The 16,154-nt window shown below is 40.3% G+C and overlaps 1 protein-coding gene across 1 annotated transcript in view; it reads right to left on the bottom strand.

Annotated features, from left to right (window-relative positions):
- Positions 1-13,455, bottom strand: part of PHEX (phosphate regulating endopeptidase homolog X-linked) — a 119,378-nt gene extending 105,923 nt beyond the window's left edge. The window contains exons 1-3 of the mRNA XM_040582528.1: positions 12,827-13,455; positions 8,603-8,671; positions 5,923-6,084 (exon numbers count right to left, since the gene is read on the bottom strand). Coding sequence (XP_040438462.1) covers positions 5,923-6,084; positions 8,603-8,671; positions 12,827-12,938 — 343 coding nt within the window. The 5' untranslated portion in view covers positions 12,939-13,455. The remainder of the gene's footprint in view (positions 1-5,922; positions 6,085-8,602; positions 8,672-12,826) is intronic.
- Between the last annotated feature and the right edge of the window lie 2,699 nt (positions 13,456-16,154).

The raw sequence follows: 16,154 nt of genomic DNA on the forward strand, positions 1-16,154 counted from the left end.
ATATCCATTTTGGCAATATGGACATACTCACGGAAATGGCATTCAAACAGCTGTGCTTACATAAATTCTTCCTCTAGCTACTCAGTGTCCTAATATACAGCACATTTCCTAAATGACAATGCTGTTTGTTTCCAGTTTCAGCATTTTGTAAATTATCTGAGTTTGTATATGAAAAGATAAGCACATCATATGAGTTCCTCCAAAAGCCAACTGACATAACTGTACACAAACTGCAACAGAATCAAAAATGATCTTATAGGGATGTGAAAGCCTCTGTTCATAAATCTAATTTCAATAATAAATCTTAATCTTTTTAGCAATATTCCCCCCTCCCCTACTGTGGCCCTCTAGCCTCCCAGTATTATGCTGTAGGGGATAACACATGTCATTATAATATTAGGCATAAGAGTTTAAGCTGCATTTAAACCAGAAGATTGCAAGATCCCCAACTGTTACAATATAGATGGAGCTCCATACTAAATGGCAGCATTAAGTTTACTTCATTATATTAATACTTTCAACATGTACTTGCATAATTTTTTTTGTTAGTCAGAAAATGGGAAATCAGATGTTATGGATTGTTATGCCTTCCAAGGCATTAATCCCTTTTCTGCAAAATTAACAGTCCAAAGTACAGACATATAGTAATTTTGAAATTCCGTATCTGTGGATATGATCATATCATCTTTCTGCAGGCAACAGCCAAAACAGAGGTTGACCGTAAATCCAGGGGGAATATCATGCCACACATGCAACAGCAGCATGCCATAAGCCCCACTCCCATTCCAGCGCAGAATGCCACTCTGGTATCCTGACCAGGGAGATGCCGTGGGAATCCTGTGGCTCAGCTACTGTGCTGCTTTCAAACCTCATTTAGGAACCAAAATTACCTCCTTTCTGTACTCATGGTTTCCAAAAATCACCCATTAAAAATACAAGTTTCATTACGAGCTGCCACAAAGCCTGGAAAAAGTCTTTGCTTCTCAACCTTTAACTCAGGTACTTCATTTTACCAAAAAGCTATTAACTTGTTGCCCAGAGAGACTGACCTGACTTGTGCCACCTACATTGCTTCTTACCTTTAGATGAATAACACATTATAGGAAAGATCTAGACCACTGAAAAAAAATGTCTGTACCACTGAAAACAGATCTGTTTGAAGTAGAAAAGACAAGCAAAATAGCATTAAGCACTGTTGCTGTTGGCTGCTATCTTGTTATCCAGGACCAGCTATCCAACAAGAAGATACTGGAGGCAGTAACAAATACCCTCTGACGTTGGGGGTTTTTTTAATTACTGATGGTATTCTCCCTCTTACTTGGGACAGCTCTCAACAAGCTACTTCCGAAGGAAAATCATTGGCCACGTCCAAGCCATTCCAATGGTCCCAACTGAGCACCTGTTGAAAGGTGGGAGAAGAGAAACCAGCCCTGAAAAGCCCTGTGGCACAGGGTCTTCTGTGCAGGACAGCAGCCACTCAACAGCAACTTCTGGCAATTGTCTGAAAAGACTACCCTATGGTCAAATAGTATAAATTCCCATACTGAGATATTTTTCCCTTACTGATTTTACTTAGAGAAGAATTTATTTCCTAAAGAAAATCATTGCAGATTATCTTGGGGAAAAATGCCTACACTGCTAAGTTATTTTGTTTGCTGTCTGCCTCATGTTCTTTAAAAACCCACACACCATATCCTCCAAAAAAGCCTCCATTTCTTTCTCTTTGCCACATTGGAAATTCCTCACTTTAAATTGACTGGCATTCAGAAACAGCCATGCTAGAAAGCTCAGCACAGCAAATTAGTCTGAAGTGGGTGTCTCGCTGGTCTAGGATCAGTACGGAGACTTAATCTGTAAACTGGTTTCCACAGACATAAATTAAATTTAAAAGGCCTGGAAGACATGTTCACAAATGATTCACATAATTTAACTCAGCTCCTTTTCAGTGTTGAGATTTAGGAATGTTTGCATACTTTTAGTTGTGGTTGGTGTTTTTTTTTTTAATTTATTGCTTCCTGCTTGGTCACTAAAAAAAAACAACAAACATCAAACCCAGCTGTACATCATTGTTCTGCAGACTTCACAGAAAGGAAAAGAAACTGCTTGGCTCACAATCAACATTCACGACAGGTAACAGGCACTGATTTACTCGCCTCAGTCTTCCAGTTCTGAATTATTCACAAAAAGCCACTTGCATTTCAATGGTAAGACAATAGGGTTCCTAAACTCTTAATTAAGGTCACCAATCAAAATGGAAAAATTCAGCAGGAGCACAAAGAGCTTTGCAGAAAATTTTATGGTAAGTGAAAAACATTTATTAACTCACAGAAACATTGCAATCTTGACGTGACATAAGGCTAAAAAACAGTTGCAGTTTGAGATTGCTTTTGTTCATACAACAGGTGTCACAGGCAAACCATTTTTTCTTTCCATTTTGAAGGAGTCCAAGAGCTTCCACAGAGGCCCATCAGCACTAAAAGTGCTTGTTCTTAACCAAGAGGCACTTTTTAACACACCTGCAGTCTATCTGCAAATGAAAGCTGCCTTCAAGTCAGGGACAGTCTGGTCCAGCCAGGAATGGTTAAGTGGAAGTAGTGGTATTTTGGTTCTCCCCAGAACAGTTCTATAAGGAGCCAAGAAATTTTAACCTAAATATTAGATGTTCATTACCTGGATCTGGGTCATAACCAAAACCACAAGTCTCTGGTTTTGACACATCTTTGGCTATCTACAGTTGTCTTCTATACATTCCTCCGCAATGCATGAAATCCTGTTGTTGCTGATATTCCAAGGAAAGACCTACCACTGCTTTCACCAGGACAGGATTTTATACACTTCGAATAGCCAGGAGATCAAAGTGAGTTACACATGTGGTTTGTGTATTCCTCTGAGAGCAAAGAAAGAAATCCAAGTGACCCTCAAACAAAGGACAGAAAGGAAATTAAAGGGGAAACGATACCATTTTAGTTTGAATCAATCCTAAAGACAGCTAGAGAAATCCATGGCAGCATTATATATATTTTTTTTCCTTACCCCATTATAAACCCAAATCCTACCAAAAAACGGGATTTTTAACTATCACTTTATGTTTTGCAAATCCAGAAGAACCCTGAAATAAACATTTCTTGTCCTGTTCCTTCAACCAACCAGAGACAGGCAGGCAAAAGATCTACCACCCAGTAATTCTCAGCTATTTTCCATTGACACATTGTCATTCCTTTCTTTGGAATTCCTTATTAAAGCACCAAAAACCTTCCCTGATACAGAAAATGTTCTACCCTTTCTTCCTTTCTTGGAGCTGACACCTGCAAAGTCACATGCTCTTGTTTGTCTGCAACCTCAAAAAAAAAAAAAAGAAAAAGGAAGAAAAAAACCCCCAACTCTCAAACCTGGTAGTACTTTATACTATACAGCTACACCTACCACTTTTTGGTAAGGCAAAACTAATTCTTACACTTGCTACCCGTTATCAACTGGAAGATCTTCTTTCGTATCAATTGCCCCTGAACAAAAATTCTGTATCAATTGCCCCTGAAGCCTCCAGAAGACTGAAGATACCCTTGTGTAAGCAAGGCCATACACAGGTCTTTGCACAAATACCTAAAACTCCCTCTCTGCCTAAGGCTCAGGAACATTCAGGGACCAGAAAACAGATTAGATGTTCAAATAAATTATTTTAAGCAACAGCATTTTTTAATATATTGCTGAATAAATACTTCCATCTATATCACACCATCAAAGAATATCAAATATGAAAAATGTGGCTTCCTGGCCAAGCCATGTTATCACTTTCAGATTAATAGTTTTCTTTAATATGATAAATATTTCAGAACATAGAACTTGCATAATAATCAGCTCTTTAAAGACTGGGGCTTTTTTAATCTGAGTGTCAAACAGGGACATTTACAACGAAGTACAAAGTTCCACTAAGAGTTGTTTAGGAAGGAGAGAGCTTCCAAGGTCTGGTCAGTCATACATATATTTCTCTGGGCAAGACTTCTCAGTCTGTCTAAAACTGGATAGCAAAGTTGTGGATATTCACAAATGAATAACTCACTGTCAAGCCAATTTATTGAAGTAACTCAAATTAAAACACAAACATAAAGGTTGAAGTTACACCTTGTTATTTCAGCCATTAACGCTGACATCCAACAATTTTTTTTTCCTTTTCCTCTTTTAATTACCAAGAATATGTTACAGAAAATTTATTAAGTAAAACATTAAGGAGGAGATGATGAAAGTTATATTAACTCCTCTACACCACTGACGGTTTCACATCTTTGTCCCTGTACCATGCCAAGGAGCAGTTTAGGTCTCCTATTAAAATAGTTATCAGGCACTTCATTACACCCTTTTTCTGATATGGAGTTTCCATTAAGCAAATACAAGACAAAGAAAGAAACATCTAAGTAAGAAGTATTCTCCTAGCTATGGATTAGCAACTTCTAAAGGGACAGCAGTAAGAAAACCATATAAAAATGTGGCTTAGCATGATGTCCTTGATTAGACTCTGTAAAAAGAGGAAATTAAGGATGAGAGTCACAGCTTGCTACTCTATATTCAATTAGGACTGGTTTCTTTGTGGCTGCGCTTCATGCAGGATGTGCAGTTATCTAATACAGCCCAATTCTGGCAGTAGAACAATTAGAATGCAAACATAACTTAAAACAGGCCCTGGTAATATTTTTGCCTTTGGTGTGACATCTTCAGCTGACTTAAAACAGCAGTCATCGATCATATCCTATGCTGAAATTCCAAAATCATATTCTGAAATTGAATGCAGCTTTTAAAATATGTAACGATGTGAAAATTGGATATGACATGACTGAAGAAAGCAAGCAGAGAAGGGCTTTGACGTCTACACACACACATGTACAAAACGTATATGAGAAATGTATATAAGAGAAATGTATACAAAAGAAATGTATACAAGAGAAAAATAAATCCTATGTTTAAGCACAACATCCTAAAACTGACCTCTGCTCTGTGGTGGCTGAAAGCAGGCTCTTATGTCAACCAAGAGGTCAATGACACACTCAAGGTACGCCATGGTCAAGCACACCAACAACAATAACAAATCTTGCACACCTCCCATCTTTCACATGATTTGTTTTAGTGAAGATCGTAAGAATCTTCCAGGGTTTTCCTACCCAACAATAAACATCACCGTTTCTCCCCAGTTGGTCTGCACAGCTTCCTGATGAGGTGGCCTTGCTGCAGAGTATAGCACAAAGTCAAGTCACACAAATTAAAATACCTCTCTTCCTACACATTTCCACCCTGGGGCTATTTTTCCCTCCAGACACACATTCTTCAGCAGCCTCCTGTTTCACTGATGATAGCTCAGGCACTTCTATGGCAGCTTGAATGGCAACGCGGAGGAAACACAACACCCCAACAACCCCCGTCTCCGGAAGCCTGAAAATTGCCTCCTGACAAAAGCTAGGTAGGTATACTGGAAAATATCACTCTGGTTTTGCCTTATTATATACTTTTCCCACTATTGGCCACTGTTAGCGGCAGAGTGCTGTCCTAGGCTGATGTTTGTCTGGATCTGGTACATTCTTAAACGTGTATGCTGTGCTCCTGCACCCTGGTCTACCTGTATACTGCGAGAGGGAAAGAGTTCAAATCTCCTCACCTTTTCCTTTCATATAAGGAATATCCTTTCATCCCTCCATTCCTAACTGGTAGAATTTTCAGCAGCTGTACTCTTCCTCCCAAATTCTGTTATAATTCACTTACAGTGTTATTTCAATAAAAAAACAACAAAAACAAACTTAAAAGAGAATTTCAGGTTGGGCTGTTGAATATTATCCAAGGATCAGAAAGAAGGGCAGAGTCTTTATTCATTTCAAAACCAGCCAACTAACAAGCTACGGTGACGAGCCAACCAAACACTTTCAGAAATTACATACTTACCCTTTAGTTTGAGGTCCACATTGTGTCGCAGCCAAGGATAAACACCATAGTTTGACATGTCTTCAGGAATAGGGTGATTATATACCCAGCCGTCACATGCAAATCGATAAAAATTCTCACATGGGTCTACAGATTGATTTATCTTGCTTAGGATGCCAGCAGCTGTAAAAAAGATACCACATAGATTCTGTGGAACACTTTTTTGTAAATAGAGAATTAGACAAGGCCACAGTCCAGAAATGATGAGTAACATTTACCAGTATCTGCAGCGTGATGCTGACCTCACTTGCAAGCTAAGCCGTGATGTTCTAGGACAGATGTGCGCCCTGATCTCTGCCATTTTTTAAAGACCAGCAAGAATAGCACCTAGTTTCTCTAGCATCTAACAGTACCTACACGAGAAGCAAAAAAGACAAAATGTCTCCAACGAATGTTCTTGAGTGCCACACAGCAAAGACCATTGAACCTAGCACTACAGGAATGTAAACCGCTTGAGCCAGACACCTGAAGACAGGCACTCCCACTGTTGCCATGATAGAATTAATTGCCTGAGGAATTTCGTAGCCATACATATCGAGCTGATTGTAATTTATATTCCAGAAATTATGCGCTGTTTACCTTTAGCTGAATAGCTGCACAAGAAAACAAATCAAGTTCTGACCTACCATTCAGTGGAAAAGATAAGTGTATTTTCATCTTCATTTTGTGACTGCACTCCTGCCAGTTGCTATTGCAGATGAGACTGGTAAGAGTGTGATCAATCTGACAAGCCAGAGACTTAAGAGCTTTTGAGTATCTAATCACAGAATCAGAGAATGGTTTGGGTTGAAAATGATCTTTGTAGGCCATCTAGCCCAATCCCAATGAGCAGGGACATCTTCAACTAGACCAGGTTGCTCAGAGCCCCATGCAGCCTGGCCTTGAATGTTTCCAGGGACCGGGTATCTACCACCTCTCTGGGCAGCCTGCTCCGGTGTTTCACCAGCATCGTGGTAAAAAATTTCTGCCTTTTATCTAGTCTAAATCTACTCTCTTAGTTTAAAACCATTACCCCTTTCATGCATTATAGTGATTGTGGCATAAATCTACGTAGGTCGAGTAAAGCAGAATATGTGGATACTGGACATATTTTGGCTAAATGACCACGTGTTTGAGGCTTATCCAAATAACTAATTAAAAATCCTAGCAGGAAATCTGGTAACCTTTACAGACTTCATGGTACTATTTCTAGCATCTAGTAACTCTTATTCATCCACTTAGAGTAATTCTTCCTACGATATTTCTATGCCTCAGCTGTAATTCTCTCTCTCACATTAGAAACTCTCAAACTGACCACACTGAAGACATTTTGGTCCTTGGCAATTTTCTTTCTCTCCTGAAAAACTGTTCAGCAAGTCAGGGCTCAGGTCTTGAGACACTACGTAGTTACTACAGAGAGCACTCTGAGCTAAAACAGGCAGGTCGTGTGGGTGTCCAAGTCTGCCCTGGTGCAAAATCCCAACTTCTGCTGAGCTTACAAAAAAATCCATGTTACTTTTGTGTGCACGTGAGAAGAAGAAAGCTAATTCAGGTTCAAACACCTTAAATGACTCTTTTTTGTTGTTCTGAAGCTAAAGATGAAGGCCCCACACTTTTTATTTGGGGGTGGTGGGTGGGGTGAGGTTTAAGGGTGGTGGTATTCTGATTAGTCATCCCACTTTACTTAGATATTTGCACTCATTCAGCAATCAGCTCCAGAGGGTGGTGCCCAAGGCGGCCAAGAGCACTGTCAGCGCAGCACAGGGTGGAAGCGGAATGGCAAGAAACGGCCTTGTAATGCTGAAATCTTCAAATTTTTCATTTTATGGTGCCCCACAGAATTTGTCAGGATTTCAAACACAAGCCAAACACCTCACAGCATCAGCTTAATATGGTTCAGAATGGAAACAAACACTCTCATAAAGTTCACACAATGTCCACTTTGTTTCCAATAAAACAAATTTAAAAAATCAGCTCTAGGGGCAGCTTTCCAGAGGTGGTAACTATTGTTTGATCTTTGTTCTCTTTACACTTCATGATAAAACTCTCATTGATTTAGTGTAAGCAAAACTCTGTCAAAAATGATGAGTGCGAAATGGGTGTGTCTCAGGTCCTACCAAGCCTGGTCCCTTTAGCTGGCATTTAATACTAACAGATGTCCCAGCTCTGTAAGGGTTACCACATGTATCTCTGTGTGGGGAAAAGAGCCTGCCAATATGGATGTAGTTGCACATTTTGAGTCGTAGTCACCACACTACAATTGTGCAAATCTGTGCAAGATCTGGCCCTAAAGAACCTCTGTGATTAACAATTCACTTGCTGGTTTTCTGACTACTGGGCAGGAAACAACAAAATACACGTGAACGTCAAGTCACTCAATGTTTTGTTTCCTATTTAAAAAATAAATAAGCCCTATGGGAAACTGAGATAACGTGAGCAGGACAGAGTTAAAGCAATTTAAACCATTAATGTTAATTATAGAAAATAAACAGATCTGCAGCAGCTCAAACGGTGACTTTTTAAAAAGTTTAGGTCCCCTTCCCCCTCATTATTTATGAAACTGTCTGAATAAAATACATCATAGAAAAAATTTAAACAGTATAAATATTGCATTAACATACTATAATCATGATATAATAGAGAGGATAAAATCATTGCTTACCAGCTTCAATGCATTCTGAGGTCAAACAGTACTGTTGCTTTGGATGAAACTTTATAAGACCTTGGCTAACTGCAAAATGGAAAAACATAATGAAATAATTCGTAATGAATTTTGACCAATGCAGCCAAATGTTGTGTACTTGATCGTTCAAATGTCTGTGCAAGCTCTGGCCCTAATGCATCTCTGAGTACATGGATTTAAAACAGTTAGAACATATATTAAGTAAATACTGCAGCTCACAACAAATAGTTTCCCCCTCCTGTGCCTACTTTCTCCTTCCTCTGTCTTTGCTCGTTGGCAGCACGGAGCTGCCTCTCAGTGTACGTTTGCACAGCACCTGGAGCAATGACACTTCAGGCTTACTCACTGTCAGCGAGTGCCACCACGATACTAACAATTACTCCTTGTTGTTATCATCTCCCAGAGGTGCACCTTTCACAGCTGGCAATGCAACACGGAGCTATCTAGCCACCTTCTGCAGGGTTTCCATGGCTGCTCCACCGCTGCAGGGCTCACACTGCCCTGCTGCACCTCCTCCTGCTGCCCAGCACCACCTGGCTTTCAGGGTCCCCTTATTCCAGCCTGGAATAAACCAGATAGCCATAGGCACAGGCATAGCTGTGGTTTATAAGGCACAGTCTGCCTGAACTGTCTCCCAAAAGCACAGTAATTGTATTTCTTCCAAAAAACCTTGCTGACAAGAACTATGAAATTGTCAGTTAATTTTGTTCATCCTTTAAAAATGTGTATTACAGCTGCCACTGAAACTTAAGCATAGGAATTGCTAATTTCAGACACTGCTGCCAGGCAGCAAATACGCAGATAATTGATACTTGGGATGAGGATGGGAGAGTCCCAAGGGCTAGATGAAATAAGACTCAGTAGGTGTGCTCAGTAGACATGAAGCAATGCAGAAATGTCTCATTATATTCACTATTTTACTAACTCAGTCTATGGCAAAAATAAAATAAAAAACAAAACAACAACAAACAAACAAACCAAAAACCCAAACCCCAACAGTGGAATATATTAAGGTATCATAGCTTTACCAATGCTAACAGTTACAAAGCAGTTGCTCCTGTAGTTATATATTATTCAAAAGGGATAGGAAAATGTGAAATCGTATTTCAGCACAACAAAATTTTACTATAAAAAACACTAAAGCTAGAATTGAATATAAAGCTGTTTCACCTCTTCCAACCTCATATCTTTAATGGCAATTAGTGACAGATAGATTTCAATGAAATTTTCTTAGAAACTGAGAATGTAAAACTATTTCTGGAGAACTTTACCAAGGCTTGCATTGAGTCAGTGAAACATACCACCTCAACAACCTTTGGAAATTAGCTAATAAATACACGAGATTTTGAGGCATACAAAGATTGTCATTGCAATATTGATGAACAGTAGAAAATAGAGAAGTAGAGGTCTCCAGAATAAATTCTGAACCACATGAAATACAAGTAAGTGCCTATTAGTTAAGTGTTGTACTCCTCCTGAATCAACTTTTCCCTGCTTTAAACTTAGCCTTTTAGAACCTGTCCAGGTTTTGAAAGGTTACTAGACTTTTTTTCTTAACAAAGCAGAGAAAGGAGAGGAAATCCCAGATGCTGTTGAATTCTTTTGCACTTGATGGAAAATGAGGGAGAACAAAAAAGAATCTGAAATAGCCCTTTCAGTAAAGAATCTGAAGTAGCCCTTGCAGTTTTCATACTCATAAATAAAAGCAAAATAGAATTTCAGCTGGCTTTGTTCCATTTACAACTTCATCATTAGAGCAAATGAAAAAATTCTTTGGCAGTAATGTTTGCTTTTTAATTAACAGCTATATTTGATTGAAAAACTTTGGTTGGTTTTGTTCCCTTGCCTTTTTTTTTCTTTTTTTTTTTTCTGTTGTTAAGAGAACTATTCAGTACATTATCGCCTACAGTTGTGGTTATGACGTCCAGTGTCCTGGCTTCTTCCCTTATAAGCCTGCTTCCAGATTCTTAGGCAAATATACACTGTAATTAAGTTCCTTCAAAAAATCTGAAAGGGGAAAAGGCATAAAACATGAAGGTGCAAATAATGTGGATGTTCCTATAACCTGAGAGGTCCAAAGGGCTATCAAGTCAGGAGGAGAGGCTACCAAACTGGGGTTCAAAGGAAGCCCAAGGGAACTGGAGAGGAATCTGCTTCCTTTTGCTCTGGCCCCAGCTCCCAAGAAGGAGGTGGCCCCTGTCCTGCCAGAGTCCACAGCACTCTCTGGAGTTCCGAAGGCCGCGGATGTTTGCCGTGCGATGCCAAGGGACTCCCCTAGTAGCTCTCTGCTGGAGTCATGGTATCGCTACAGCTGGTACGAGCAAGTAACAGTAAATAAAAATATGTGATTCTCCCAGATTCCTCTTAGAGTTGCAGGAAGTCTGAGAAGAAAGAAGAGAAGCAGGAGGGGGCTATGTTTCACTCCTCAGGCTGGAAAATTGAAGGGAAATTGTTTCAGGTCTACCAGAAACAGCAATTTTTGCAGATTGAAGAAAAGTCACCTTGAGGTGCCTGAAATATTTCACATGACCAGAAATACTGGTCGTCTTTTCTGCAATTTAACAAAACTAAGGAAGAGTTAAACTCAAATGTACAAACAACACAGAGTGTCACAATGGAATATGGAAACATTGCATTGAGAGAATGTTAAACCAAAACAATTTAACTTTTTTCCTTTATTCTTTTATTTGGAGACCTCAGACGATTTCCAAACAAATCATAAAAACATTTTGGTTGACCCAAGACCAGCATTTTTATTTTCTTAGCAGTTATGCCAATGAAAATTTTGACACTGAACCCCTGGCTACGGAATAGGCCTCAGCACACTTAGGAAACTATCTCTAAGAATTAATATATTTGCTTGAATTTTCACGTCTGGTCTATGCATACTTTTACCTCTGACAAGCTACGCTGGTAAATATCTTTTGCTTTTTACAAGGAATAAATTAAATAGTGCTAAAAAGAAGAAATAAAGTCTCTTCATTACTCCTTGGTGTTTGCTATTGTATTCTTCAACTGAAAACATTATTTTTCATCTAGAAAAAATATTTTGGACTAACAAGTTGAAGACTGAATCCTACTCACATTTATAAAGAGTTTCGTTGAATTGAGAGGGATTACTCACATACACAAATGTTACTTGCCTGCACATGTTTGCAGAATTTGGTCTAGAGCAGAGAACCACTGAGTGCAAGCCTGGTGCTTTAAATATTCTACAGAAAACCTGACATAATTGCCTCTGTTGTGATATAAATGAAGCAGACTTTTCAAACAAGATCAAAAGATCGTAAAGGATCAGAGGGAAGCAAAAGGTACACTTAGAGGCTAAGCTCCCTCCAGTCCAGGGAAATCTGTCTCGGTCTAAAGAAATGAAAAGTTGGGCTGAATTATTCCAAAAGAGGGTCTTTCTCTGCAAGTTCCTAGAGGACACAACACTGCTTTCTCTTCTCTGCTTGGTGGTCCTGGGTACAGGACACATCATTTCGTAGGTGTAGGCATATGCTTCCACGTGATAGTCCAACAAAACTGGTCTACAGATGATTCCAAATCCCAGAGAGGAAAAATTAATTCCTTCCCTGTTGTGTCCAGTTACAGCTTATAAATCTGATCACAACCTTTTAATTTCATCCCAGATGCACCCTTCATGATTTTTGCAAAGACAACTTTGCAATTCATTGCAGAAGAAGAGAAAGATCTAAAAAATGTGCAAACATATGCATTATTCAAGCCTTCTGCAGGAATTTTAGTCAAGCCCTAAATGAAAACCAAATGAAGGAAACCCCAAAAGTTTCCATAAAACGTGTGCGCTACAGATTCATTTTCAGGAAACAGAGACTGTTAGTCCACATCGGTCACATTATGTGAGTTTCTAATCAGCATTACTGATACATGGTATCTCACCCATCACTCCCCGTTCTGCCAAAGCACCCAATCCTGGCTAGAACACATTCCACTGAGTATGCAAATTTAAATTCAGCATTCAAAAACTTACGTGAGCTCACACTGCATCTTCCAGCTCTAGTGTTCCCACAACAAATCCCTTTCCTGATGCATTTGCATTTCAAGATAAAGATAAAACGGGCGGGGAGGGGGGGAGAAAAGATCGAGATTTTCACCAATACAAGCTGTGCAGCACAAACATTGGCACCAAGCAGACAGGCTGGGGAGGGTAGCGTTCAGGTTAGCCTCGACCTTTTCACTTACCCAGGAAAAGCATGGTGCCAAGCACAACGGTGCCACTCACAAAGATACCGAGGGCGATCCATGTGGCTTTGCTGGCTTTTCTCTTGGCCTCGGGTCCCGTCTCTCCTTCCATCAGGACAGCTGGGGATGTGCTCGCTCTCGCAGAAGCCCAGTTTTCCTCTGCTGCTGTGGTATCAGTATTTCAGCTGTTCACAGACTGCATCCATAGGCTCTCCTCCTCCTCTCTCCTACTTATAACTCCAGGTTTCTGTTGTGAACCATTTCCTAGGCACTTCCTGCTCTCTCCCTTGCAAAGGAAAATCACATGTAAGTAATAGCTGTCTCCTACGTTTTCCTCTGACCAGGAGGAGGAAAGGCAAGCAGTGACCACTGCATGTACAGCCCTTGCTGCCTCCAGAGCCTCTATGAGCCAATTGCTCAGCAGTCCCCCTTATCAGGGGTTCCGAACACAAGGATTTCACAACGTTGCTGAACAGATGTTTTAGCTATTCAAACGTATAGCTGTAAACCCTTTACAATCAAAGCAGGATTGCTGACAACTTTTACAAACATGAGACTGATGGAAGGTTTTCTTTTTTTCTCCTTGCGCTTATTTAAAAAGACTAATTATCTGCTGACTAGTTTCCTCGTCTTAAACCATTCCTGCTGCATCACTTGGCTTCACCAGAAGAGATACCGACTCAGTGGACAAATCCCTTTTTAAAGCTTCCTAAAAGCTCTTAGAATATCATGTAGCATTTTATTTTGGGAATTTGGTATGTGACACTGCGTGCCAAAAATCACAGTCATCCAGCACAAAGCAATAATCAACACAACCTACAGAATAGTGCTGCTTTAAAAGCTAGATTATTTTTTTTCCAGGCAAGATATTTTAGTCCTTGCTGAGACACAAGGAATTCTAGGAGATGATCCTATGCTTCCAAGTCAAGTACTACTGTGAGCTTAGTGGAAAGTATCTACTCGGCACTTCACGTTGGTGGGGAATAAAAATAAAATAAAATAAAAAGCCTTATTCACATGGATTTCTCAGTTTCTGGCTTAGGCTTGATAATCCGCTCTCCAAGTAGCAAGGTTTCCCCATTCATCAAGTAACAAAATTAATCATTTCAAGGTGAATTTTCTGAGCTAACTATGGCATTCAGCCCTCCGAGGAGCTCTCGCTTCTCCAGAGCTGGACTCTCATGCAAAACACAAGGATGCAGGGAGAGACAGCACCATGCTCATGCTCCCAACAACAGATTATATGTCTGAGTCACTTCTATGTGGATTTATGATTTCTTATCTCAAGCCCCCACCCATCCTGATAAAAAACTGCAAGTGGAGACAAGAAAGGCATATGTCACAAGGTGTGTATGACAGCAAAGGTATTAGTTTGGAGACTGAATGTTTTTTCACTGTGAACACGTGCACACAAGTTGTGCTGCATGCCAGATGGGCATAAAGGGGAAACCCACTCCATGCAGAAGAAGACAGAGTATGAAAGTCCTGAAACCCTCACTCCTCGACACTCTCTACAGTCTGGCTGGGGTCCTGCAAACAAAATGCTCTCATTTCTTACTCCTGTCCCTCTTTGCCAGCAAACTCCAGAAGGGCATTCTCATGGCTCCTTGGCACAGAACAGGAAAAGAAAGCATTTGTTTCTTTTTACCTGCCTACTTGTCCCACATTTAACCCATTATTTTTGACATCCGTCAGCTGAGGAAGAAGAGGGACATGACGCCACGGAACCAGGATCACACACCTCCCAGTACCAGAGTTCCCATTCATGCATGAATGACTCCATGGGTGTGAGCAGATCCCTGGTTATAAACAATCTCCAACACAAGTCTGTTACCAGCATTTAAGAAGGTATTTAAGTGACATCGGTGCTATTGAGTCTTCATATTAGAAATTACTAGGAGCCTCAAAGGGCCTGCCAAAAGGGCAGAGTGTTGACACAGAAAATGCATGGACGTGCTGTGATCTCAACACTTACATGATCAGAACACTGAGTAAATCTCAAAAGGACCTTTTGACAAGCATTTGCTATTGCTTGCCTAATGGTTTTCCTTCTGTGTCAGTATCGAACCACTGACAGTAAAAATGCTGAACAGTTATTTCTGAATATTACGAATTAGGAGCGATCCAAGGAGGAGTTAAAAAAAAAAAAACATCATCATCATCATAACCATAATAAAAGGAGAGCCGGCATGTTAGTGAGCCTTTTCAATAATACACCTATGCATACTGTCCATCAGCTTTATATCCCCCCAACCAACATGAAATGGTCACATCCTCAAACTCCCACATACTTCATAACTTTAAATTTTTACTCCCTAGAGAAATACTAGCATGTACTGAATATCATGCTCTATCAGTGTTTCGCTAACGGCATTTTGCTTTCAAGGTATGATCTCTTTCTAGGACAACATGAGTCCAGAAACCAAGAACAGCTTTCAACAGTGCAAAGCAGCAAGCAGTTACTTCCCTCAGGAAAACTGTGGGGGCAAGAGGGAAAAGGGAGATAGGGAAGCAGATAAGAGGGAGAAGCTGGACAATTCAGTCTCCTCCCAAACAGCCAGAGAAGATGAGGGCTATGGGAATGTGGAGATATCCCAACAAGAGCCAGCAAGCTCCAGCTACAGGACACCTCTGCAGAGCCAGCCCCAAGCAGCACATGATCCTTCTGGCAAGAAAATCACGAATTAGCTGCCAGCAACAGAATGACCTCTTAAGTTTAAGTGTGCAGGCTTATTTACAGCGTGACATAGTGTAAGTGCCCTTCCCCTTTCCTATAGAGGCTGGCTGTAGCCAGTAACTCAGCTTGGTTTCTCTAGTATGTACAGAAGTATGAAATCAGGGCTAACACAAACAGCTGCAGAGGTCCATTTCTGACAGTGTTTGAAACGGTGCAAGCAGTAGATGTGAATCAGCTTCCGACACTGCTGATCAGTAACAGAAGTTTGTAGACTCTGATACGTGTTTCTGATGAGTATGCTAGGATCTCGTTGCCTTGTTCATCATAACTCCAGCAGCTGTTTGGCAGGTACACAATATACATGGCCATGCTTACTGCTGGAACTGCTAACAGCACTCCTGGCTATTATAGCTCAATAAGGCACTTGACGAGGCTGTGAAAAGACCCTGTTAAACATTCATAAAGCACTGAATAGACATTGGGGGAAAAAAAGTAATAATTAAATGCACCATGCTCTAAATCACTCTTCATTTGCTCAGAATTGCCTCTGACCAAGATCCCACTCAATGGGATCGCTCTGGCATTTACAGCAATGCTGGGACAACACACAAATGTTTCTTGCAAACCCTCTTGGAACACGCTCTAGGCTGA

Source organism: Falco naumanni, chromosome 2 (genome assembly GCF_017639655.2).
Source record: "Falco naumanni isolate bFalNau1 chromosome 2, bFalNau1.pat, whole genome shotgun sequence".
Classification (NCBI taxonomy): domain Eukaryota; kingdom Metazoa; phylum Chordata; class Aves; order Falconiformes; family Falconidae; genus Falco; species Falco naumanni.